This window comes from Podarcis raffonei, chromosome 14 (assembly GCF_027172205.1).
Source record: "Podarcis raffonei isolate rPodRaf1 chromosome 14, rPodRaf1.pri, whole genome shotgun sequence".
Taxonomy (NCBI): Eukaryota; Metazoa; Chordata; class Lepidosauria; order Squamata; family Lacertidae; genus Podarcis; species Podarcis raffonei.
In genome coordinates, this window is record NC_070615.1 from 50,435,001 (window position 1) to 50,458,635 (window position 23,635).

The 23,635-nt window shown below is 48.0% G+C and overlaps 1 protein-coding gene across 2 annotated transcripts in view; it reads right to left on the reverse strand.

Moving 5' to 3' along the window:
- The window catches only part of CARD11 (caspase recruitment domain family member 11), a 97,893-nt gene that overhangs the window by 28,093 nt on the left and 46,165 nt on the right, over window positions 1-23,635 (reverse strand). The window contains exons 3-13 of one of the 2 annotated variants that reach the window (XM_053364831.1): window positions 23,123-23,260; window positions 22,014-22,336; window positions 20,784-20,963; window positions 15,564-15,716; window positions 14,333-14,458; window positions 11,343-11,537; window positions 10,315-10,482; window positions 6,820-6,871; window positions 5,310-5,428; window positions 2,891-2,991; window positions 1,102-1,154 (exon numbers count right to left, since the gene is read on the reverse strand). In XM_053364831.1, coding sequence (XP_053220806.1) covers window positions 1,102-1,154; window positions 2,891-2,991; window positions 5,310-5,428; window positions 6,820-6,871; window positions 10,315-10,482; window positions 11,343-11,537; window positions 14,333-14,458; window positions 15,564-15,716; window positions 20,784-20,963; window positions 22,014-22,336; window positions 23,123-23,260 — 1,608 coding nt within the window. Of the gene's footprint in view, window positions 1-1,101; window positions 1,155-2,890; window positions 2,992-5,309; window positions 5,429-6,819; window positions 6,872-10,314; window positions 10,483-11,342; window positions 11,538-14,332; window positions 14,459-15,563; window positions 15,717-20,783; window positions 20,964-22,013; window positions 22,340-23,122; window positions 23,261-23,635 lie in introns of both variants that reach the window. The other variant, XM_053364830.1, reaches the window with a different exon arrangement.

The following is a 23,635-nucleotide window of genomic DNA, read 5'->3' on the forward strand; positions in this document are numbered from 1 at the left end:
ATGGCATGAGTAGTCATGATGACCGGTAGATCCTTATCTGCAAGCCTTCATTTGCCTTCACACCCATTGTAATATACTGCTTGTTATCTTCTGCTGTCTTCTGCCTGTTCTGCTGTTGGGTCAGTCTTTGTCTAGCTCCTCCCCTTTGACCTTATTGCCTTGGGTGACCCTGCTGGGAGTACAAGCTTCACTCACAAGGGTCATAGGGACATGCAAGCCCACTCATCACGACGAGGTGATGATCCAGCGAGTGAGAACCGACAGCTGGGAAACACTGGCCTGCGAGCACTCCAATTGGAGAACAGCCTTTACCAAAAGTGTCATGGGCTTTGAAGATGCTCAAACTCAGGATGAAAGGGAGAAACATGCTAAGAGGAAGGCACACTTGGCAAACCGTGATCAACTCACACCCGGAAACCAATGTCCCCACTGTGGAAGGACATGTGGATCCAGAATTGGCCTCCACAGTCACTTACGGACTCACTGTTAAGTGATCACCAAAGAAGAAGACGAGGAAGAAGAAGAGTTTGGATTTGATATCCTGCTTTATCACTACCTGAAGGAGTCTCAAAGCGGCTAACATTCTCCTTTCCCTTCCTCCCCCACAACAAACACTCTGTGAGGTGAGTGAGGCTGAGAGACTTCATAGAAGTGTGACTGGCCCAAGGTCACCCAGCAGCTGCATGTGGAGGAGCAGAGACGCAAACCCAGTTCACCAGATTATGAGTCCACCGCTCTTAACCACTACACCACACTGGAAGAAGAAGAAGAAGAAGAAGAAGAAGAAGAAGAAGAAGAAGAAGAAGAGGAAGAAGAAGAAGAAGAAGAGGAAGAAGAAGAAGAAGAAGAAGAAGAAGAAGAAGAAGAAGAAGAAGAGAAAGCTCTACTAGGCAGGTCTTTTGGTAAGAAGGGAAAGCTCTTGTTATACTCTTAGTTTGTAGAGATGGAAGAAAAAGCTGCATTGGGAGCCAACTTGGAATGCCTTGGAAGCCACTGCAGCTCCCACCACTCCTGTGACCACTTGGTCACAAACCGCCCCCCACCAGCTGCTATAACTGGGGCCTCTGATTTTTTAGGCAAGAGCCTTCTGCAAGTCCTTACCTTCCAACTCCAAAGCGTCGCAGCCAAAACTGTCATTGTCATCTTCGGTCAGGCTGGAAGTGAGGAAGAAAGATTATTCCGCTCTACCTTTGCTGACTTTCTACACATTTCAGGACTCAGCTAGCAGAAGGAAGTGTGCAGTGGAGAGGAATCTAGCTTTGCTAACTGCTGGAAGTGGCCGATGAAAGGGCCGGAAGATGCCAAGGTCTAAGAGGTTGTCGTTATCACCATCATTCTCATCATCAGTATTATTATTATTATTACTACTACTACTATGAATGTATTTGTATCCTGCCCTTCTCCCAGGTTTGGATTTATTGCAACTTCCAACATTTGAAAACATCATTAGATAATATAAAGTAATAAAATAAACAAGTTAAAAGCAGTAATTGAAATACATCTGGACACATTTAAAACTGACAATTAAAGTATTGTTTGCCCTGACAGAGGGAAGTCAGCAATATGGGCACAGCCCCCCCCCAATCTCTGTCTGTCTGTCTGTCTGTCTGTCTGTCTGTCTGTCTGTCTGTCATGTCACCACCAACCATGCCTTTGATGATGCTGGAACTGAGAGGTGGGATCTTAGCACCCAGGCAGATCTGTATAGGGAGATGTGATCTTTCAGCTAGCCCAGGTTAACACCTGGAGGAGCAGGAGGACATCGGCTGGCTCTTGTAGATTCAGTTCTTCCCTTTGAAACATTGTGGGGGACTGCTGCACACACAGAGAAGGTCTACCCTCATATCCAGGCACTCTCTGCATGTCTGTGGTTTCCTTTATTCCATGACGCAGGCAAAATGTCACCGGTTCACCGGTGGCAACGCTCCCATCTCAGGGAAGAATTTTCAGGGACCTCAGAAGCAGAGGCAAAACAGAGTTGCCCCATTCACCTTGTCAGATGCAATCTAAAGAGTTCTGACAATTTCATGCAAGCTTCCTCCCACCCCCGGGTGTGTATGTGTGTGTCTTTCACTAACTCAGCACCTAGAAGCAGTATCAAAAGACAGCCATGGTCTCAGAGAGGTAGGAGAATGACGTCCTCCGCTGACCGGCACCTGCTCCCAGCTCACTGAGGACCACGCTGGACATGATGCGCAGTTATGCGTATCATTCCCCCAACGATTTAAAAGAAAAGGATGCCTCTGGGGGCTGGAACTGAAAGTGGAAGAGCAGCCAGCAGGGATAGCGAACGCTTTCCACAGGGGCTGCTTTTCCTCTTAAAATTTCACCCCAAGCGGGTGTTTTCCTCCCCAGGGAAACAAAAATGCTAACTTGTCTGCTGTGAGAGGAAAAGCAACCGGGTCCATGAAGAGTTGAGTGCTTGTGGCCACAAACTAGCAACCGCTATTCCCCTCCCTCTGATAACCAACATGATCAAGGGGATGGAGCAAAAAGGTTTTGGTGTTCTGGACTTTTGAGTTCGGACAAAAGGTGAGCGAGGGGTGACGTGATAGAAGCTTATAAAATGATGAAGCGGAAAGAGGAAAGTTTTTAACCCCTTTCCCTCATAATGCTAGAACTATTGGACGTCCGAAGAAGCTTAAATCTCAGGAGGTTCAGGACAGATAAAAGGAATCGCTCCTTCATGAAGCACATCGTTAATCTATGGAACTCACTTCCACAGGAGGCCATGACGGACACCAAACTTTAAAAGAGGATTGAGCAAATTAACCCCCAGTTACAAAGCAAAAGATTGAGAGGGGCTGGGGAGCATCTTGGCAGGCATGTCGGATGGTGCCCCTGGGCACTGTGTTGGAAAGCCCAGCCTAACAGGCACGGCAGCCCTTACCTGTGCGGGGCGTCTTCTTTGCAACGCCGGAGGATGGAGTCGTTTCCTGGGGGCTCTGGGGTTGTGGACATGACACTGGGGTTGCGGTTCCGTAGCGTTTGCTGTATCCCAAAAGGCAAAAGCAAAACATCAACAGGGCAAGCCTATGAACGCCTGCTCAGAGACAAGCCTCAGTGAGTTCGAGGGTATTTACTGGCAGGCAAATGTGACTGCAGCCTAGCTGTAAGCAGGCTCAGTTCAGTTCTGAGGTGTTAAGTTGTGTGTGTGTGTGTGTGTGTGTGTGTGTATATATATATATATATATATATATATATATATATATATACTGAATATTCTCAAACCGCCAAAGCATAGAGATCAACATTGTGCAATTTCCCATTGACCGCTCATGGATTTTCATTACTAGCATCATCATTCAGAACAGATTCTGTAGAATAATAATAATAATAATAATAATAATAATAATAATAATAATTACTTATACCCTGCCCACCTGGCCGGGCCTCCCCAGCCACTCTGGGTGGCTTCGATATTAAAAATACAATAAATGATCAGACATTAAAAACTTCCCTAAACAGGGCTGCCTTCAGATGTCTTCTAAAAGCCAGATAGTTGTTCCTTGACATCTGATGGGAGGGCGTTCCACAGGGCAGGCGCCACCACCGAGAAGGCCCTCTGCCTGGTTCCCTGTAATCTCACTTCTCACAGTGAGGAAACTGCCACAAGGCCCTCAGAGCTGGACCTCAGTGTCTGAGCTGAACGATGGAGTAGAGACGCTCCTTCAGGTATATTATTATTATTATTATTATTATTATTATTATTATTATTAATTATTATTTGGTTTTGCCATGGCAACTCAAAGTGACTTGCAATATTTTAAGCACACAACAAATGTGTACCTCCATTAAAACCCACCCCACTCCAGATTAAAACATACCAACCAAGCAAGAAGGCCGGCCAACCAGCCTGGTTGAAAATGAATGTTTTTGCTAGGCACCTAATGGTATATAATGATGGCACCAGGAGAGCTTCCTGGGGAGAGCATTCCACAAGCAGGGAGCTACCACGAAAAAGGCCTGCCACACTTCCAGATCTCTCGTGGAGGAAGCACATGAAAAAGGGCCTCTGATGACTGTCACAGGATCTGGGTTGGTTCATAGGAGAAGAAGTGGTCCTTAAAGAATTGGAGTCTTGAGCCACAGAAGACTCAAAACCAGCTCTTGAACCCAGTACAGTGGTACCTCGGGTTACAGACACTTCAGGTTACAGACTCTGCTAGCCCAGAAACAGTACCTTGGGTTAAGAACTTTGCTTCAGGATGAGAACAGAAATCGTGCTCTGGCGGCGCGGCGGCAGCAGGCGCCACATTAGCTAAAGTGGTGCTTCAGGCTAAGAACAGTTTCAGGTTAAGAACGGACCTCCGGAACGAATTAAGTACTTAACCTGAGGTACCACTGTACAGTGGTACCTTGGTTTACGAACTTAATCCATTCCAGAGTTAATCCATTCCGGAAGTCCGTTCTTAAACCAAAGCGTTCTTAAACCAAGGCATGCTTTCCCATAGCAGCGGGGGACTCAATTTACAAATGGAACACACCCAACAGGAAGTGGAACATGTTCTGCTTCCAAGGCAAAGTTCACAAACCAAAGCACCTACTTCTGGGTTTGCAGCATTCTTAATCCAAGTTCTTCATAAACTGAGCTGTTCTTAAACCAAGGCACCACTGTACTATCCTTCACCAGATGTACTCCAGCACAGCAAGTGGTTGGAGATGGCAGGAGCTGAAGCTGGGAGGGTACCAGGCTGGGCATCTGAACCCAGGCAGTATAATTCATGTTTTGCTACTCCAACTATAGAGGGAAGACATCCTTTTCATTTACTGGGGCAGCATTTCCTACAAACCACCAGCAAGACACCTTTGTTCTCTGACCAATTCCCTCTGCCACTAACTGCCAACCTGCTGTGCTGCTGATCGCATTGTGCCTAATGGGATGTCTGCCTTAAGAGACAATGGGAAGACATCCGCACACATTCCTGACCCAGCTTTGACTTACAAACATGATGGGCGTTAGGAACTGCAAGGAAACTGAAATGTTTCGCTAAGAATAAAGCATAAAAAGCAATTGCAATGCAGCGAGGTAAGGATCACCGCTTCTCTCCCCCCGCTGCTAAGTTTTAAAACTGAGCAACGAGACAGCGAGAGCCCAGTGAAATAGCTTTAAATAAACATAACCCAGCAGCAGGATGCATTTTAAGAGGAAAGGTTAATAACGTTCTAATATAGAGAATATGTTAAAAGGATTAAGGTTGCTGGCTGGCGAGGCCTCCCTCTTTAGTGGGGGCTGGAATCGTCACCGGCTCAGAAAGGCACATTATAGGGGGAAGGTCACGGAAGCGAGGCCCCCGCAAGCTCCTTACGATTTTGCCAACTTCGCAGCTGCCCACCGAGTTGCTGATGGAAATGGGATTAGAGGAATTGGTGTCCGCGTGGCTGCTGATGCTGGCCTCACCCTTGTCTTCGTCGTGTCCCCGAACTGCTGGGCTCACAAATGACAAAAGCGGAGGAAGTCAGGGAGGATGAGAGAGACGCGAGATATTGGCATTAAGGCCCGCTTCGGTGGAAATAATTCTGTGCAAACAAGATTTCTATCACATGCGATTATTGCTCTCGTTTGGTTCACGGCGGCAGCCCCTACCCCTCGCGGTGCTGCCGTTATTATTTTTCTCTCTTCCGTGGTGCAAAAAATCTCTCTCGCTTCCTGAACTTTTCCCACCACTTTCCTCTCTGTTCCAAAACTTCAGGGCTGGAGGGATGAGTCAAAGCCAGTCTTCTGCAGCCTGGTGTTCACCAGTGGTCACTGGACTCCAACTCCCATCAGCCCCGGCAAGCGTGGCCAATGGCCAGGGCAGATGGAGAATGTAGGACAGCAACATTTGGAGGGTCCCAGGTTGGGAAGGCTGCCCTAAGCAGAAGCATATGCACCTCTTTGGGCGCAGATGTTTCACTTGTGCAGATCCATTTCTTAAAGTGCTCCTTCTCCCACCCTCAAGCAATCAACATGAATTCAAAAACTCCCCCCCCCCAGGACAAATGTTCAGGACAAAAGTAAAGGTAAAGGACCCCTGACAGTTAAGCCCAGTCACAAACAACTCTGGGGTTGCGGCACTCATCTTGCCTTACTGGCCAAGAGAGCCGATGTTTGTCTGCAGACAATTTTTTGGGTCATGTGGCCAGCATGACTAAGCCGCTTCTGGCGAAACCAGAGCAGCGCACAGAAATGCCGTTTACCTTCCCGCCGGAGCAGTACCTATTTATCTACTTGCACTTTGATGTGCTTTCGAACTGCTAGGTTGGCAGGAGCTGGGACAGAGCAACGGGAGCTCACCCTGTCACAGGGATTTGAACTGCTGACCTTCTGATCAGCAAGTCCTAGGCTCTGTGGTTTAGACCACAGTGCTACCCAACTCCCGCTAATGTTTGCTTTATCACACCCTAATACTGGATATACAGGTGGACAGCCATCAGTCTAAAAAGCTACACTAATTCGTCTTATCCAAGTGTTTGTTTAACAGCGGGGGTCTCATTGGGGTTCTCCTCTGGGGAGATCTCCTCTGCTTCTGGGTCTCTGTACTGTGGGCTGGGCTCAACACCTGCCTTGCTTCTGTGTAGGAACGTTTCAGCTCCAGAGTGACAGAAAGCAGACCTGAGTCAATTGCCGGTCTGTTTTAAATGATTCTCAAAAAGTGTTTGCTATCAGGGAGGGATATATATACAGACACACACACACATATATATATACACATTGCAGCTCCTATCTTTTGGGAGAGAGTTTCGTGCTTGCCTGGCTGGAAACGTTAGTTAGAACAAGGGAAACAGCTTGAGCATTAACAGGGAAGACGGACGAGGCAGGGAAGTTCTTTCTCTGACCTTGATAATCCGATGCTCGGCTCAAACCGACAGGGGATTTCGTTCTTGGCAGCTGGAAAAGGACAGAAATGAAACTGAACTCAGGACACAAGCTAGGATTCCTCATAAAAAGAAACACCTTTCAGGCTTTCCCAATGCCAAAGGGCAATTCTATGATTTGGGGAGAAACAGAAATGGGCAGAGAAGCATAAGCGTAGCTCCTGTGCTTTGTGAAACTAACTAAGATTGCGTTCACGTGAATGTAAGAGAACAATATTACATCAGTTCCACAAATGGAGGGTTTATAGAAATTATGAGCATGGTGGGAAAGGGGAGAGAGAATGGCTGTCAGAAGGAAGCTCACACACAGCTATCTCATGGGGAACATGACCACGGGTGGAGGTCGTTGGCTTGCAAATGGATCTAACAAAAAATTCATGAAGGACTGACCGGTGGGCTGTGGGCAGCAGTCAGAGATGAGTCAGACTCTGGGAGCCATGAGACGGGTCAGTGGTCAGAAGCAATGATCAAGGCAGAGCCAAAGAACAACCAATAATGGATGTCTTGAAAAGAGGATTGGACAAATTCATGGAGAGGAAGCCTATTGATGACTTCTAGCCATGATGGCTATGATCTGCCTCCACAGCCAGAGGCAGTGATGCATCCGAATGCCAGTTGCTGGAAACTTCAGGAGGGGAGAGTGCTCTTGTGCTCATGTTCTGCTCCCTGGTTTCCCACAGGCACCTGGTTGGCCACTGTGAGAACAGGATCCTGGACTAGATTCATTGGCCTGAGTCACTAGGGCTCTCCTTAGGTTCTTAATTTCAGGAACATGCAACGCTCAGGATGATCTCTTTGCTCATGCAAGGCTCAACTGGAACAGGACTCCCTCTTTTATACCTTCCTGCCCAGAAGGATCCAATGGCAAGCCTGCATCGTCAGGATCAGTCCAGAAGAATGAGAAGGCTCCTGCCTGCTGTTTTGTGGTTCACCGCTTGGGGCAGCCACATGCAGACCCACCAGTTCCTAACAGCCTATGAATGGATTTAAGCCACAATAAGTAAACAGGACCACCAAAGTTCAAAGGCATTAAACCTGTGATTACTGTTGCCAAGAAACAATGGACAATGGTCTGGAGATGGACTTTACATTTTCATGTTAAGTGGTTTGGAACAAGTGTTTGGAAAGGCAATGCACAAATCTATTAATACTACTGCAATGTGCTCTACGTGGGGTTGCCTTTGAAGGTGACCTGGAAACTACAACTAATCCATAACACCGGTCCTGAAAGACCTACATTGGCTCCCAGTATGTTTCCAAGCACAATTCAAAGTGTTGGTGATGACCTTAAAAGCCCTAAATGGCCACAGTCCAGGATACATGACCCCCAGGATACACCCCCATTGTTCTGCTTCGAGCGCCTTCTGGCGGTTCCCTCACTGCAAGAAGTAAGGTTACAGGGAACCAGGCAGAGGGCCTTCTCAGTGGTGGCACCCACTCTGTGGAATGCCCTCCCATCAGATGTCCAGGAAATAAACAACTATCTGACTTTTAGAAGACATCTGAAGTCAGCCCTGTTTAGGGAAGTTTTTAATGTTTGATGTTTTATCGTGTTTTAATATTCTGTTGGGAGCTGCCTAGAGTGGCTGGGGAAACCCAGCCGGATGGGCTGGGTATAAATAATAAATTATTATTATAAATTATTATTAATACAGTTGTTGTTGGCATCCGTTTGTCTCGAGAGAAAATGGAGTGCAAACTAACAAAGTAAATGAATGCCTTAAACCATGACATTCAAGCCACAGCCCTAAATGAAAACCTCTTGGGTAGGATGTGTGCTAATGAGATCATCAAGGCATGGGGTGTGTGGGTAAAGATCTCCAAACTGGACTAAGCAAGCAGATTATGGTAAATCAGGGAGTCAGCAAACTTTTTCAGCAGGGGGCTGGTCCACTGTCCCTCAGACCTTGTGGGGGGCCAGACTATATTTTGAAGAAGAAAAAATGAATGAATTCCTGTGCCCCACAATTAACCCAGAGATGCATTTTAAATAAAAGCACACATTCTACTCATGTAAAAACACGCTGATTCCCGGACTGTCCGCAGGCCGGACTGAGAAGGTGATTGGGCCAGATCCAGCCCCCGGGTCTTAGTTTGCCTACCCATGTGGTAAATCCTGGCAATGTTTTAAATGGAACCCTAAATCTAAAAAAAGCCCAATTTCCCCCCCATTGTGGCTAAATTTGTCTTAGTAAAACTTTTTGCAGTTTCCCACAGTGGCAGAAGATTCAGTCAATCAAGCAGAATCAAGGACTTCAAGCACGTTTCCCTGTACACTTGAATGAGTAAAAAAGACAAGGTTTAATTTAACTCTGAATTAGGTAGCTAATTTTCCTCTGGATCTTGGCTGTCTTCTCCCTATTATTCTTCCCACCCAATGGGAACTTTTCCATCAGCCTTCTGCTGTCTATCAGCTTTTCCATTTGCGCTGGAGCTTAAAGGATCACTCCAATTTTCCAGCTTTTCTTTCTTCTTCTTTTTTTGCTCTTGCAACTATCAAGAAGCCAGAGAAACACTGTATTCCACAGAATGCAACAGAGGTACGGACTGCATACTCCCAAAATATGGTTCTCCACAGAGTTGGCCCAACTGCACCATACTGACAGCTGTTTGTAGGATTGATCTTGTTGTCTTATAATGGCAATGGCGCCCACCTAAGAAGTGCTGGAAGTGAGTTCTGGTGAGTTCCAGCTGAAAAAAGCCCTGGGTCCTCTATCTGCACTTCCTGTATTCTCCATCCGAAAGGCAGGATATTATCAATACCATGGCATCCATGCTTGCCTACCCAATGTTAGAATTCCTGCTCCATGATTTCAGTCATGGGATTGTTGTCTATCACATGATGTTGTATGTTTTGACTCCACAGAGTGGGAAGTGACGGAAACAGGATGTTTGTGTTACTGTGTTCCGTGAAGTGGCACTATTGTCCTTTGTCCTTTTTCTCTTTGCTGTCTGATGCTAGAGAGAGAGGGAGCCATGTTGCAGTGCTCTGTGTGTGTTTATATGTAAATAAAGTAGATTAGCCAAAATGCGGAGTTGCTGAGGTCTGTTATGCATGATGCACAAACTCTGCGGATCCCTAAGTGTGCCAGTGTCAGTTGGCATCAGTCGCTGTGATGTTCGGGCTGAAGAAAGCTTATGAAGCTCCCAAATGATTGACCAGGAGGGAGAGAACATGTCAGTCGGGCATGTGTCTCTACCAGGCTCCTACTTGAGGGTAGGCTGAGCAACTGACACTCTCAAGATGATTCCCTGCAGAACATGCCCCAGTATTGCCTTCCCCAAGCTGGTGCTCTCCAGATGTTTTGGAGTACCACCAGTTTCAACCAGCCAGCTGGGGCTGTTGGGAATTGTTGTTTGAAACCTTTGCAGAATACTAAGTTGACCAAGGGCATCTTAGAGGTCTTAAATCATGACCTTGGGCCTCTGAGAATTTTGCCTTGTGTTGGAATGTACCTGGATTCCCTTCAGGTTCATCCTTCGGATTCGAGGCTGATTGGGCAGGAAGAACTTGCTGTCATCTGGAGACTCCTCAGAGGTTGAGGAATCGTCTGCCTCCTGGCCGTTGATCCTGGGGCTGGGAGCTCGAGAAATCACAGTGAGGGGCAGATTCCTTGGTAAGCTCTGGAAGCAAACGGAAGGAAGACTTTAGTGACCAGAGAGCTCAATGTGGCTCCCTAATTAGAGCTGCAGTCCTAACCTCACATACCTGGGAGGAAGCTTCTTTGAATTCAGTAGGGCTCAATTCTGTGTAGGCATGGTAGAGTTGCCACCAAGAGACGATTAGGAGACGCTTCCTAATGGTAACAGCTCTGGAAGTGGTGGTCCCAGCAGGCAATGGGATTTAGGCAAAGGCTGGCCACCATCTGGGATGTGGTGGTTGCATCCTGCATCTGCAGCATCTTGTAGTGAGCAGGGAGTTGGAATAATCAACCTCCAAGGTCCCTTCAGCTCTAGGATTCTAGCATTCGAATACTGCACTTCAAAATAATTCACCCAGTGCACTGGTGGGGAGCCTGTGGCCCTCCAGATGTTATTCTACTCCAGCTCCCACCAGCCCCAGATAGTAGAGTCCAAAGGGACCCTGAGTGTCATCTAGTCCAACCTTCTGCAATGAAGGAATCTCATCTAAATCTTCCCTGGTCATCCAACCTCTGCTATTCAAAACCTTCAAGGAAGGAGAGTTCCAAATATATGGACCATGGGCTAATGTCCCAGAGCTGACAAGAAGTTCTAGGATTGCTTCAAGATGTTCCCAGAGCCCTCTCCTAGTCCTGCCCATTTTTCATCAGTGCCACCCTGCTTGGAGGATATTCTGGACCTGGGACCGAGGGAAGGATTCCTGATGGTTGCAGGTGCATGGATGCTGCATTCGCACGTTAGGATTCTCATTGCACACTTAAACAAATATTGGCTGTAAACATACCCCCCGCCAAATTTCAATGTGTGATGTGACACAGAGCAAGAACCTCCGCTGGCTCTACCTGATCAAAGAAGTTGTCCTTAGAGAGACGCCTAAGTTTGCACTCCATGTTAAAGATGCAGGCTTCCTTCCGGACCACCTCAATTCGGAGCTCATCGTTCTTTTCCTCAAGCTCCCGGATCTGCTTCCGGTACTTATCCTTCTCAATCAGGCACTGGGAATACTGGGCTTGCGCCTCATCCCGCGAATGGAATGCCTTTGAAAGCAAAGAGAGTCGGATGAATTTGTTCTTGCACAGACCCCTTCACATGACATGAAATTCATTACGGCCAGAGACCAGCTTGAGAAACACAAATGGAACTACAATCCCAATAGCAAAACATTTAAAACAATATACAATAATGGATTTTAAGTTTAAAAGTGCGAAAGGCATATAAATGCATAAAAACTTTAAGATAGACAACCTTAGAGAAATAACCCAGAGTCACCCATGGATCAGAATTTGGGAATTTTCTTAACAAACTAGATTGAATCGGGGGATGGTCTGCGCCTACAGATCTGTGCACAGAATCTGGCGACAATCCGGGTTGTCTTGTGGTCTTTGAGAATTCGAGAAGATCGAATTTTTGCTTTACTGGGAGGTTAGCAAGCCTCACCAGCAGGGGGTCAATGGTTTCTCTACGTGCCTCAACGTAAAAGGGACATCTAAAAAATATGTGTTCAGGGCTTCCTATATCCCCCAATGGACAGGTCATATGGGACTTTTTTAAAGGATCCTTCCAAGACCGGCAAGGGCAGAGCTGAGCTTCTGGCAAGTGTAAAAGCCCTTCTTGCATTTTTGGATACAAGAAAAGAGAGATATGCTGCTAGTGCAGCTCTCTCTCTCTCGACTTCTACAATTTTGTAGTCGTGGCACCTTAAGCAGTCCTGCTGTCTCTCGGTGCACAGACCCCTTTGTGCAAGAATGCCAACTTCTAGACACACAAAAGCCCAATATTTTTACTCACCTACGTCTCTCCAACAGGTTAAGTGAGAAGCATTGTCACAATTTAAGGGCACATCCCAGCCAGGAAAAACCACTCCAGGGCCAATGGGAGGGGGTGTGGCTTGGGGGGAGAGGGTGTGGCCTGGGCAGAGTCCCAAGGGCCAGCCAAATTAGCTGCTTTTGGCCCCCAGGCCTGAGATTCCCCACCCCATGGTACACAGGATATTTATTTTTTATTTTAATGTTTTCCTATCCTGCCTTTCTCCCAAATTGGGATTCAAGGCAGCTTACAAGATTCTGAGACATCGTTATCAAAGACAAAGCAATAGTTCGTATTAAATTAAAAAACCAAAGTTAAAATGCTTCAAAACACATTTTAAGCCAGTGTTAACATGCAGTTTGCCCTGACAGCAGCCCAGTAGGTCAGAATCATCCACACCTTAAGTTTCCAAAGGCCTGAGCAGGAAGGTCTTAGTCTGCCAGCAGAAGGATGACAGGGAAGGAGCCAGGCTGGCCTTTCTTGGGAGGGAATCCCACAAGCTGGGAGCAGCTACAGAAAAGGCTCCTCTTGGGTCTTGCACCTCAGATGTTGAAGGGACTGAGAGAAGGTGCTTGCCGGAGGATCTTAGCACCCAAAACGTTCGCATAAAGAGATACAATCTTTCAGGTGGCTCAAGACAGATGGGGCTTTATAGGCCAGAACCAAGCACTTTGAATTGAGCCCAGAAGCAGAGGAGGAGCTGGGGAAGTTGCTTTAACAGGTGAATAACATGCTCCCTCTGACCAGCCTCAGTCAGCAGTCTGGCTGCAACACTTTGGACCAGCTGAAAAATCTGAACGCTTTTCAAAGGCAGCCCCACAGAGAGCACATTACAGTAGTCCAACCGGGATGTAACTAAGGCACACGTCACAGTGGGATGCGGCACAGAGCAGTAGTGGGGAGAGCCACTGACTGAACTGACAGTGTCAACAAGGAAAGATAATAATAATAATAATAATAATAATAATAATAATAATAATAATAATTTATTTATACCCCATCCATCTGGCTGAGTTTCCCCAGCCACTCTGAGTGGCTCCCAATCGAATGTTAAAAACAATACAGCATTAAATATTAAAAACTTCCCTAAACAGGGCTGCCTTCAGATGTCTTTTAAAGATAAGATAGCTGCTTATTTCCTTGACATCTGCTGGGAGGGCGTTCCACAGGGCGGGTGCCACTACTGAGAAGGCCTTCTGCCTGGTTCCCTGTAACTTCACTTCTTGCAGGGAGGCAACCACCAGAAGGCCCTCAGAGCTGGACCTCGGTGTCCGGGCTGAACGATGGGGGTGGAGACGCTCCTTCAGGTCTACTGGGCTGAGGCCATTTAGGGCTTTAAAGGTCAGCACCAACACTTTGAATTGTGCTCGGAAACGTACTGGGAGCCAAAGCAGAGGGGGGATGTCAGGGACTGGACTGAACAAGAGGAATGGGAAATGAGCCCTCAGTCTGGATTGGCTCCTCTCAGAAGAGGAGGAGTGGGAAGTTTTGCCCTCTCAGTCTCCAGCAGTTTCAGGAGGAGAGGGAGACAGGGATGATGTACAGCTGAATGAGGAAATGCCTAGTTACGGGATAGTGGAGCAGGAGGAGGGTTAAGCTAGAGAGTAGACAGCAGAGACCTGCCTGGAGAGTGTGGGAGACCCCCCTAGACCAAAGGCTCACAGGTCCCTCCACATTCAAGAACAGAGAATGCGGAGGGATGTGACTCTTGTAGGTTCCCAGGATGTTGTGGGAGATGGAAGAGGAGGGACTCAGAGGAGACATGGATCTTTTGGCTTGCAACCAGATGGCGGAATAAAAAGCCATAAAATATGAACTGTTTGTTCCTCTTGACACTGAGGCCACCATGGGAGGAGAGGATACTTCCATGCCTGACAGGGAGGCATCGTTCCATAAAATGTTTTGCCTTCTTCTTCCCTGAAACAGGAGCTGCAAAAGTTCCTGTCAGAACTCTCTGCTCGACTCTCACTCCGATTCCTTCCCTGACTTCTCTCCCTCCCTCCCCAGCTCTTGTGGTTCCAAGTACCTGGTCTCTCTCCTTCTCCACTTCTTCCAGCTGAATCATCACCGTGTTCATCCGATGCTTGTACATTTCGCAGTCCTTCCCCAGAGTGGAGCATTTCAACTCCAGTTCTTGTTTCTCCTCGAGGTACTACAAAGGAATCAATCAATAAGCACAGGGCACCAAGGCGATCGATGAAGGGCTAGCCTGCTCCAAAGCGGGGAACCCCTGATCTATCTCCGCATGTCAGGGCACCAGGTGGCAGCGAGGCATGAGGGTTTGGGGGGTACTGAGTCCCATGGCCTTGGTATTTCTCTGAAATCTGTTTGCAAGGCCTTGTTGCAGCAGTGCCTCCATTAGAAGAGTTGGTCAAGCAGTAACATAACAATGTTGCTGTTGATGGGGCAGGCTGCATAACTGGGGCATCCTCTGCACAGTGTGTAAAATGAGTATCATATTGCTGGATAACCAACAAGATAAAATGTTATATGCTGCTCGTGGAATAATTAAGCATCTTTTAAAGATGGGACGCTGATGGCGCTGTGGGTTAAACCACAGAGCTTAGGACTTGCTGATCAGAAGGTCAGTGGTTCGAATCCCCGCGACAGGGTGAGCTCCCGTTGTTCAGTCCCAGCTCCTGCCAACCTAGCAGTTTGAAAGCACGTTAAAGTGCAAGTAGATAAATAGGCACTGCTCCAGCGGGAAGGTAAACGGCATTTCTGTGCTCTGCTCTGGTTCTCCAGAAGTGGCTTAGTCATGCTGGCCACATGACCCGGAAGCTGTACGCTGGCTCCCTCGGCCAATAAAGCGAGATGAGCGCCGCAACCCCAGAGTTATCCGTGACTGGACCTAATGGTCAGGGGTCCCTTTACCCTTACTAAAGATGGCAGGCAACTAGCCCGATGGTGTTATGCTCAGGGGCTTAGTGAGGACAGAAAGCCAGGCTGTCAATCCTTTGCCTGCAGCCTAACACAGTAAAACACATTATTTCATGAACAGTGCTAGTGAGGAGGAACAGCACACAGCGGCTGGCTTTGTGCAAAAGAGTTGCCAAGCGAGGGCAATGAAAATTCTTTTCAGCTGACCTACAGTTCTGGTTTTGATGCGAAGGGGGTACACAGGAATGGAAATCTTGCCCTGGCTCTAAGAATGCCATTGGGCACTTTGCTGGATGTGCAACACCTCCTACCCCAAACCACTAGATCTAGATTAAGCTTCCTGCTTCCATTCTTAGCGCCTTTTGCCCCCCCCTCACCTTATCTCGGAGGTCCTCCGCATGGCGGATCTCTTCCTGAAGGTTAAAGATCTTGTTGACCAACTCCTGGCGATCCTCCAGGGCCTCTTTGCGGTCGTGTTCTAGAATATCCAAAATGGCTTTGTCTGAATCCGGCAAGCTGGGTTTCCCAGCCTGAAAGACATTTGTGCAAAAGGCATAGATAGAGGCCAGTGGTGGGTGGAAGGAACAGGGAAAGGGAAAGAAGAGACACGGATCACAGGGAGAAAAAGAAACGTGGATCTTTCCTTAGATTGTAGGCATCTTCAGGAAAACAAACAAAGAAACCCTGGGCTAATCTCACAGGAAAAAGTAAATATTGCTTTTCTGTGCTATATTTTATAACATAGCCTTTGATATATTTTAGCCTGCATCCTATCTGGAGGGCATCTAGAAACACACACTGCCATGATCACAGTCCTTTTAGCACGGATCCCAGTGGGTTCTGCCAAAGCTCTCCCAGCCCCCTTTAATGGATGTACATGACACAAGTGGCACGAATGCGCCATCCTAAGCATTCCTGCATTCTCCAACCCTCCACCCCCTTTCCCAGGGGGTCTCTGTGCACATGCAATCCCAGCGAGAGATGCACATCATGCTCTATGTTCAGAAAGCATAAGCTCCACTCAGCCCAGGTACCTGTCCCTGCCAGCTAAAGCCACTGTCACATCTTTGCCTCTGGGAGGAATGGGTTTTTAAAAAGCTTGCTGGGAGCATGCACCCATGCGCTCCTTTTCTTCAGATTTCAACACGCTCTTCAGGCTAGAAGTAAAATCTCAGCGTGGCAGGCAGAGGAGCAGCTGCTGCTGCTGCGAGATTAAACCTGCTATTAAGCATTATGAGATTTTTGCTTTCTTAAGAAGAAAATTTTACAGGCTGTTTACCAACACATCCATCTTCAGACGCCAGGACAGGTGATTGCAGGGTACATATAATCACAGAGGAGGTGGAGAAAAGCCTGCAGGAGTCTATAATTGAAGAGACACAGGCAGGTGCATTCTCCGAGTTCAGATCCTTGCTCCATCTAGCTCAGTATGGTCAGCACTGACTGGCAGAAATTCTCCAGGGTTTCAGGCAGCAGGTCTCTCCCAGCTCTGCCTGTGGGGTTGCAGCTGGGACCTCTTGGGGTCACAGCAGATGCTCTCCCACTGGACTATGGCTCTAAAGCGTTAGGCTACATCCGGTGGTCACCCTTAGTCAGTGGCGTAGCGTGGGGGGTGCCAGGGGTGCCGGCCGCACCGGGCGCAACATCTGGGGGGGCGCGAGTCCAGAGGGAAGGGACAAGTTCCTTCCTCCGCCGGGCTCCCCGTCGCCACCGCCAGCCTTGCGCCCTAGCGCGCGCGCCGCCCCCCGCCGCCGCTGCGCTCCACTCACTGCTCGCAGGAGGAGCAGCCGCTGCAGCAGCGCCGACGCCGCCACCGACGCCTGGCCGGGCACCGGCAGCCTCCGCACCCCGACGCCGACGCCGACGCCATCCCCTCGGCCCAGCCACAGGCGGCGGCTGCTTCTGCCGACTGGGAGGGAGGAGAGCTCCGAGGGGCCTCGACGCGCCCTGCGCTCCCCAAAACCCGAGAGGAAGCCGGCGGGCGGGCGAGGGTCTCCCGGCGGAAGGGGGCGCCGCTGGCTCCGGCTCTCAGCGCAAGTCTCAGCCGCGGGGGGTGGGGGTGGGCGAGGACGGAGCTCGGCTGGAAGCCCCCGGACCCGGCCGGGAGGAGGAGAGGCGCTCGCCAAGCCCGGATCTGGAGCGCCTCGGAGCGCGGGCTCCACCTACAGCCCAAGGAGAGGAGGGGGCGCGGGGAGGCGCCCGAGGGGAGGGGGCTTCGGCTGCCTCGGCCCGCGGGGGCTCCGCAAATAATAAATTTAATAAATTTCTGCTGAGCCTTTGGGGGGGGTCCTTGGCTCCTTCGCTCGCCCCCAGCCCCAGTGGCATAGCGTGGGGGGGTGCAGGGGGGCCGGCCGCACCGGCCACAACATCTGGGGGGGCGCTCGCACTTGAGTGCTAAAATCCACGGGTTAGGGGGCGCAAATTACTTGCCTTGCCCCGGGTGCTGACAACCCACGCTACGCCACTGCCCTTAGTGTGATAAACAGAGACGGGCAGAAAGCTTCGACTTTTCTTTCTTTCTTTCTCCCTTCCCCATCTTTATTAATAATCTTGCAATACATTACATATATATAGAACATCTCATAAAATAAATTAAATTTTCAATCATATACATAAAAAAGAGAAAAACAAAAACATATACTTATCTTTTCTTACATATTTATAAACCTTAAGCTTTGGCTGTATTCAGCTGTATTTATGCTGCTTTTTATGCGATTATTAACAAAGAGTATTAACCAAAATTATTAACAAAAAGTATCATAAAAGCTTTGGGCTTCCTGTCAATTCCCGTTGTATGATTTTATTCTGATAGTGAATGTACCTACCACCATTTCTCTGTTCTTTATATATTCTCCAATAGATTCTTACAGCAATTTGTACCATCAGTCTTATTTGTCATATATTTCTTTATCCAAGGTCAATCAATAAACAGAGATGGGCAGAAAGCTCTGACTTTTCCAAAACAGGGTTTTTGGAGGGGGCAAAAGATGGGTTCAGTTACTCGCTGCTTCACCTTTCTGGGTTGCCGCCACCCATGTTTTGCAGTGACAGCAGCTCCCCTCTGTGTGGCCTTTCCAAAAGAAGGCTAGCATCATCCGTAAGGGGCTTCTGTAGGACAAACTGTGTCCACCCCACAGAAGGAAATGTGCCATTTCTCCCCCCCCCCCCAAGAATGCTCCTCGGAACAATGACACGGGACGATGATGCGTCATCGCTCACACGGTCAAATTTGGTTAGCTACTCTAAGGGTATTTATGCAGAAGGTTGCGGGATGTGCATTCATTTATTAGATTGATTTAAAATGGCCACCGGGAGTGAGGGCTACATTATTTCTATCCTGGAGGCAGCATGCGGATAAGCCCTCAAATGTGTCCTTTGTCCCTTAGGTTTTAAAACTGGATTGTTAAAAATACAGTGGACGCTCGGGCTGCGAACGTGAACCGTGTAGGATGCACGTTCGCAACCTGCAGCGTTCGCAACCCACATCTGTGCGTCTGCTCATGCGTGGGTTGTGATTCAGCGCTTCTGCGCATGCGCAAAGCGCAATTTAGAGCTCCTGCGCATGGATGACTGCTGAAACCTGGAAATAACCCGTTCTGGTACTTCTGGGTTTCGGCGGGTGCGTAACCTGAAAAACCGCAACCTGAAGCGGCTGTAACCTGAGGTATGACTGTATAAGTTTTTATGGACGTGCATGAATAAGTTCAATATAATGGAACCAAGAGGGGGAGGGAAGTCAACCAAAAAACCCATGGTTTTTGATTTTGTATTGTTCTTGCTTTTATTTTTGTTATTTTTGGAAAATTAATAAAATGTCAACAAACAAAAAAGGTATCTTTTGTCCCACAGAGCGGGGTTTGAAAGCACAAGCAGAGAGGTTCTTAAATTGTGCAGAGCCATTTGAGAAGAGGTTGCTGGATCAGGCCAGTGACCCATCTAGTCCAGTATCCTGCTCTCACCGTGGCCCAACCAGATGCCCATTAAGGGAAACCTGCAAGAAGGATTCGAGGACAAGAGCAACTCTCCACTCCTTCAGTTTCCAGCAACTGGGATTCATAAGCATCGCTGCCTCTGACTGGGGGCAGAGCATAGAAATCATGGCTAGTAGCCATCAATAGCCCTCTCCTCCACATTTCCGGAAAATTACGCTGTGAACAGTCCCTGAAGTCATCCTGCCTGCTGCCGACTAGAACAAATGTTCACTTCGCGACTCTTCCCCCCTCTCCCTTCAGGTGTCCAAAAATAATCTCATAAACTAGGAGTTGAAAGGTACAGATACGTGACAAGCAAAGAATAAAAAGCGTTCGCTTTTTTAAAGTCCCTGACACAGCCGTACACTGCTCTGCTATGAGATCTCAGATCCAAACCCCACAGAACTCTTCATCCTACGCACTTCTTTTTCCCCAAAATTAAGTCCCGCAGAGTTCAAGGGGGACGTGCATATCTCTGTGTAGTTGTTTCTCTACTGCACTCCTGGGCGAGCCAATCTGTCTGGCTCCAATTAATTACAACTTTATTTCTTCACTGCTTTGTTTCCAGCTTGTGATTAAGCTCAAGTTAGTCATGCTGATTAACTGATTAACGCTCTCACTCTTCCAAATTATTAGTTGCAAGGCATCTCCCGGGAAGATGGTAGAAGGGAATATGGGGAGGGTCGTCTCAGATGGAAGGTGGAATGCGCTGAAAATGAATGAGCCAGAGGGTTGCTGGGTTACCCGAGAGGCAGGCTATGCACATGCTTAGGGCACGACTAAAGCAGCTACACCGAAGATGAACATTTAAAAAGAAAAAAAAGAATCTGACATTTGATATTTCCAAAAAAAAAAAAAAAAGCATTGATGTCATCACGGGAAAAATCAGAACCTTGTTAAAGAGTTTCTTACACTCCAACAAAAATTCTTTTCCCATTTTGCTCTTCTCTGCTTATTACTCGCTTATCCCCACCCAAAGCCAGGGGAATCATACTAATGTAGATTGAAATAATGTGAACAAATTGAATCCGGCAATGTGTTGCAGTAAATCTATGTTTTGCTTAATTTTTTATTTTTTAAATTTTATTTTACGGTTTAATAAATAATAATGAGAACAATTTTATTCTTTGTACCCCGCCCATCTGGCTGGGTTGTCCCACCCACTTTGGGTGGCTTCCAACACCTATAAAAACACAAGAAAAGGTCAAACAACTTCCCAGTACAGGGCTGCCTTCAGGTGTCTTCTAAAAGTTGTGTAGTTCTTTACCTCCTTGGCATCTGACAGGGGTGGAGGGGTGTTCCACAGGATGGGTGCCACTGCCAAGAAGGCCCTCTGCCTGGTTCCCTGTGGCTTCACCTTTCACAGTGAGGGAACCGCCAGCAGACCCTCAGAGGTGGAGCTCAGTGTCTGGGCTGAACCACGCCTTGGGCTGGTTAAACAATCTATTGCTTTTTAAATGTGTTTGTGGAAGGGGGCTGTTGGCTGTTGCTGTTGTTATGATAGGTCTTTTGTGTTTTCATTATGTATTTTTATTATGTAAACCACCCTGTGATCTTCAGATGAAGGGCGTTATATAAATTTAATAAAAATAACCAGCCATGAGCCAGAAATTAATCCTTGCTCACCTGAATTATGGACTGTAACTCCTGGATCTTGGTCTTCAACATCTCATTTTCTCGCTCCAGTTCCAGCACTTGTTCCCTCTTTGGCCGGTTTTCAATGTCATTCTTGAGCTTCAGGGACTGGTTTCTCTCGAGCTTACATTCCTCTTCCACTTTGTTCAGCCAGTGCTTCAGCTGGTCAATCTACCAGTGTAGAGTGAATGTGTGTGTGAGAGAGGGAAATAAGCAAAGAAACATCAAATAAACGCTTGTCCCCTAAAACTAGACTCTGTCCTGGTGAATGGTGTGCACAGCCTATGTTTCAAAAGGCGGGACATTGTGAGTGATGGCAAGCCCTGCCTAAAGACATCAGATTCATTCAGCTTTTGGACTTCGGGTTTATTAAAACCCTGAATGTGTCTTCGTTTTATACCATTTTAACTGTTGTCGTTTCTCCCAAAAGAATCCTGGGAACTATAGTTTTGTGAGAGTGCTGGTACTTCTCAGTTGGAGATCACCATGTTTTCTAACAGAACTAGCGTTCCTGTGGGTCCTTTGGGAGAGAATGTGTCAGGGCCGGACTGAGGAGGAACAGTGGGGGCTGCCCCCTTCTCCTGAACTTTCCTGAGAACAGGAAGACAGTATAGATTTAGAACAGTGGTTTGCAGAAGGACATAGTTCAGAGAATGTAGAGGGGGAAAGCTGGGAAATATTGGAAGAGGAAGCAGAAACACTGGGGGAAAGACAGCTGAGAGACCCAGCGTCTTTGGAGAGCATTTTGAGGGGGGTCTCCCCCAGGACTAGATGTGCAGGGAGAGTAGCCAAACAGAAATCTCAGAGACAGAAAGCCCAGGGATGATGTAGGATAAGAGAGATGGGGGGAGGGACTTTACTTGGAGCAACGCCATTATTAGGGAAGCCTGCATTCCTTCGTCATTCTCTGTGAATTATTGAATATATTGCTTGGTAAGAACATTTATAATTTCTCTTATTCTGGGCTGCCACCATGGGAGGGATCTGGTTCCCTGAAGCCTGACGGAATGATTCATAAACCAGTATAAGGGCAGATTTGGTTGGACTCCAGTTCCCATCATCGCTGGCTATGCTGGATGGGGCTGATGGGAGTTGGAGTCCAACAACATCTGGAGGGCTGTAGGTTCTCCATTTCTGTCTGACAAATGGGCAAAGAAGATATTTGCAGTCAGATGTGGAGTCAAAACAGCCCCTCTTCTCTTCCCGAAATGCCTCTCTCACCTCGAGCTGGAGGTCCCGGCTTCTCATCACCGCCATGTTCTTCTCTTCGCTCAGCTGGGCATACCTCATTGCCAGGTTGTAGTTTTCGTCCTTCACCTTGACGAGCTCGTCGTTGTAGTTGTTCCTTTCCTCTTTCATCTTGTTGTACCTCTCCTGGAAGGTCAGCAGCTCCTTTAGGTTGAGCTTCAGCTGCTTCCGCTCATCCTCCATCTGGCGGGATTTGGCCAGGAGCTCGCAGCGCTGAGCATCCTTGGTCTTGACCTGCTGCTGCAGCTTAATGATCTCGTTCATCAGGAAATGGGTGAGGCCTTCATGACCCTCTTCTACTGAAATGGAAAGGAGACGGACACAGGGTACCAGGGCTACGTGGCTTGACAGGGTTACATTTCTGCAAGTGAGTAGCAGAGCATGGATGGAGGTGACGAAGAGAGAACCAGGGTCCCCTGGTCCAAGCAAAACACAAGAATCTAAGAGGAGCCTGCTGGATCAGGCCAGTGGCCCATCTAGTCTAGCATCCTGTACTCACAGTGGCCATCCAGATGCCTATGGGAAACCCACAAACAGGATCCGAGCACAAGAGGTTTCCAGCAACTGGTATTCAGAAGCATTACTGCCTGCGACCATGGAGGCAGAACATGCCCTCTCCTGCATGAATTTGTCTTGTCCTCTTCTAAAGCCATCCAAGTTGGTGGCTATCACCTTAATCTCCCAACACTCAGATAACCTTGGGTTCATTTGGAGAATTAAAGCCCAATGACCCCAGCCTGGGGGGTGCAGGATGCTTGGTGAGAGAAGGACCCTTGGACTGATTCAGAAAGGCAGGCATAGATGTCACTGGACTCCAACTCCCATCAGCCCCAGCCAGCCTGGCCAATGGTCAAGGATGATGGGAGCTGTAGTTGAGAAACATCTGGAGGGACCACCAACCACACAGCTTTCCCACCTGATTGTCCTGCTGCTCTGATCCTTCTCCCCACTTTGCCAGCCTTGGCCCCATCGGTGCTCTGCGTAAGAACCGGGAAAGCTCATGCAGACCCTTTTATTCATGATTTCCCTTGCAATGATTCTGCTTCCCCCACTGAGACCTGGTAAGGCTGGATCTAACTTACCAACAATGGTGGAAAATCGCCGTGTCGGCTCCTTCCCCGTCACCAGTTTGTACAGTTCTGGGTAGTAAAATTCTAGGCTTTCTAGGAAAACCACATAGCCCCTCTCTCCTTTCGTGTGGAGGATGTCCAGCAGCCGACCTAGAGGGAGACCAAGACAGGACATCTGGATGAGACGAGGGAGGAGAACTCTCGTTTCATTAACTTTCCAATATAATTTGAAGAGGGTGTACAAAAAGGGCACAGAAAGTTTGAAATGGCTATCTGCATCTCCTTCTATATCTAAAGCACCTCTCCTAGGTCTCTTAGAGGTCTCCTAGATCTCCCTGTATCTCCTTCTATAGCTAAAGCACCTCTCCTAGGGCTGCTATACATGTGGATTTCAAAGAAGAAATTGGTGTTCGAAAGGCAGTGCTTGTCCTGGATCTTAGGCAAGTCAATTGAAAAATTGTGGGTTTTTTGGTGTCTTTGTAAAAAATAGCTCAACAGCTCTGGGATTTGTCTAAAAAAAGCTCA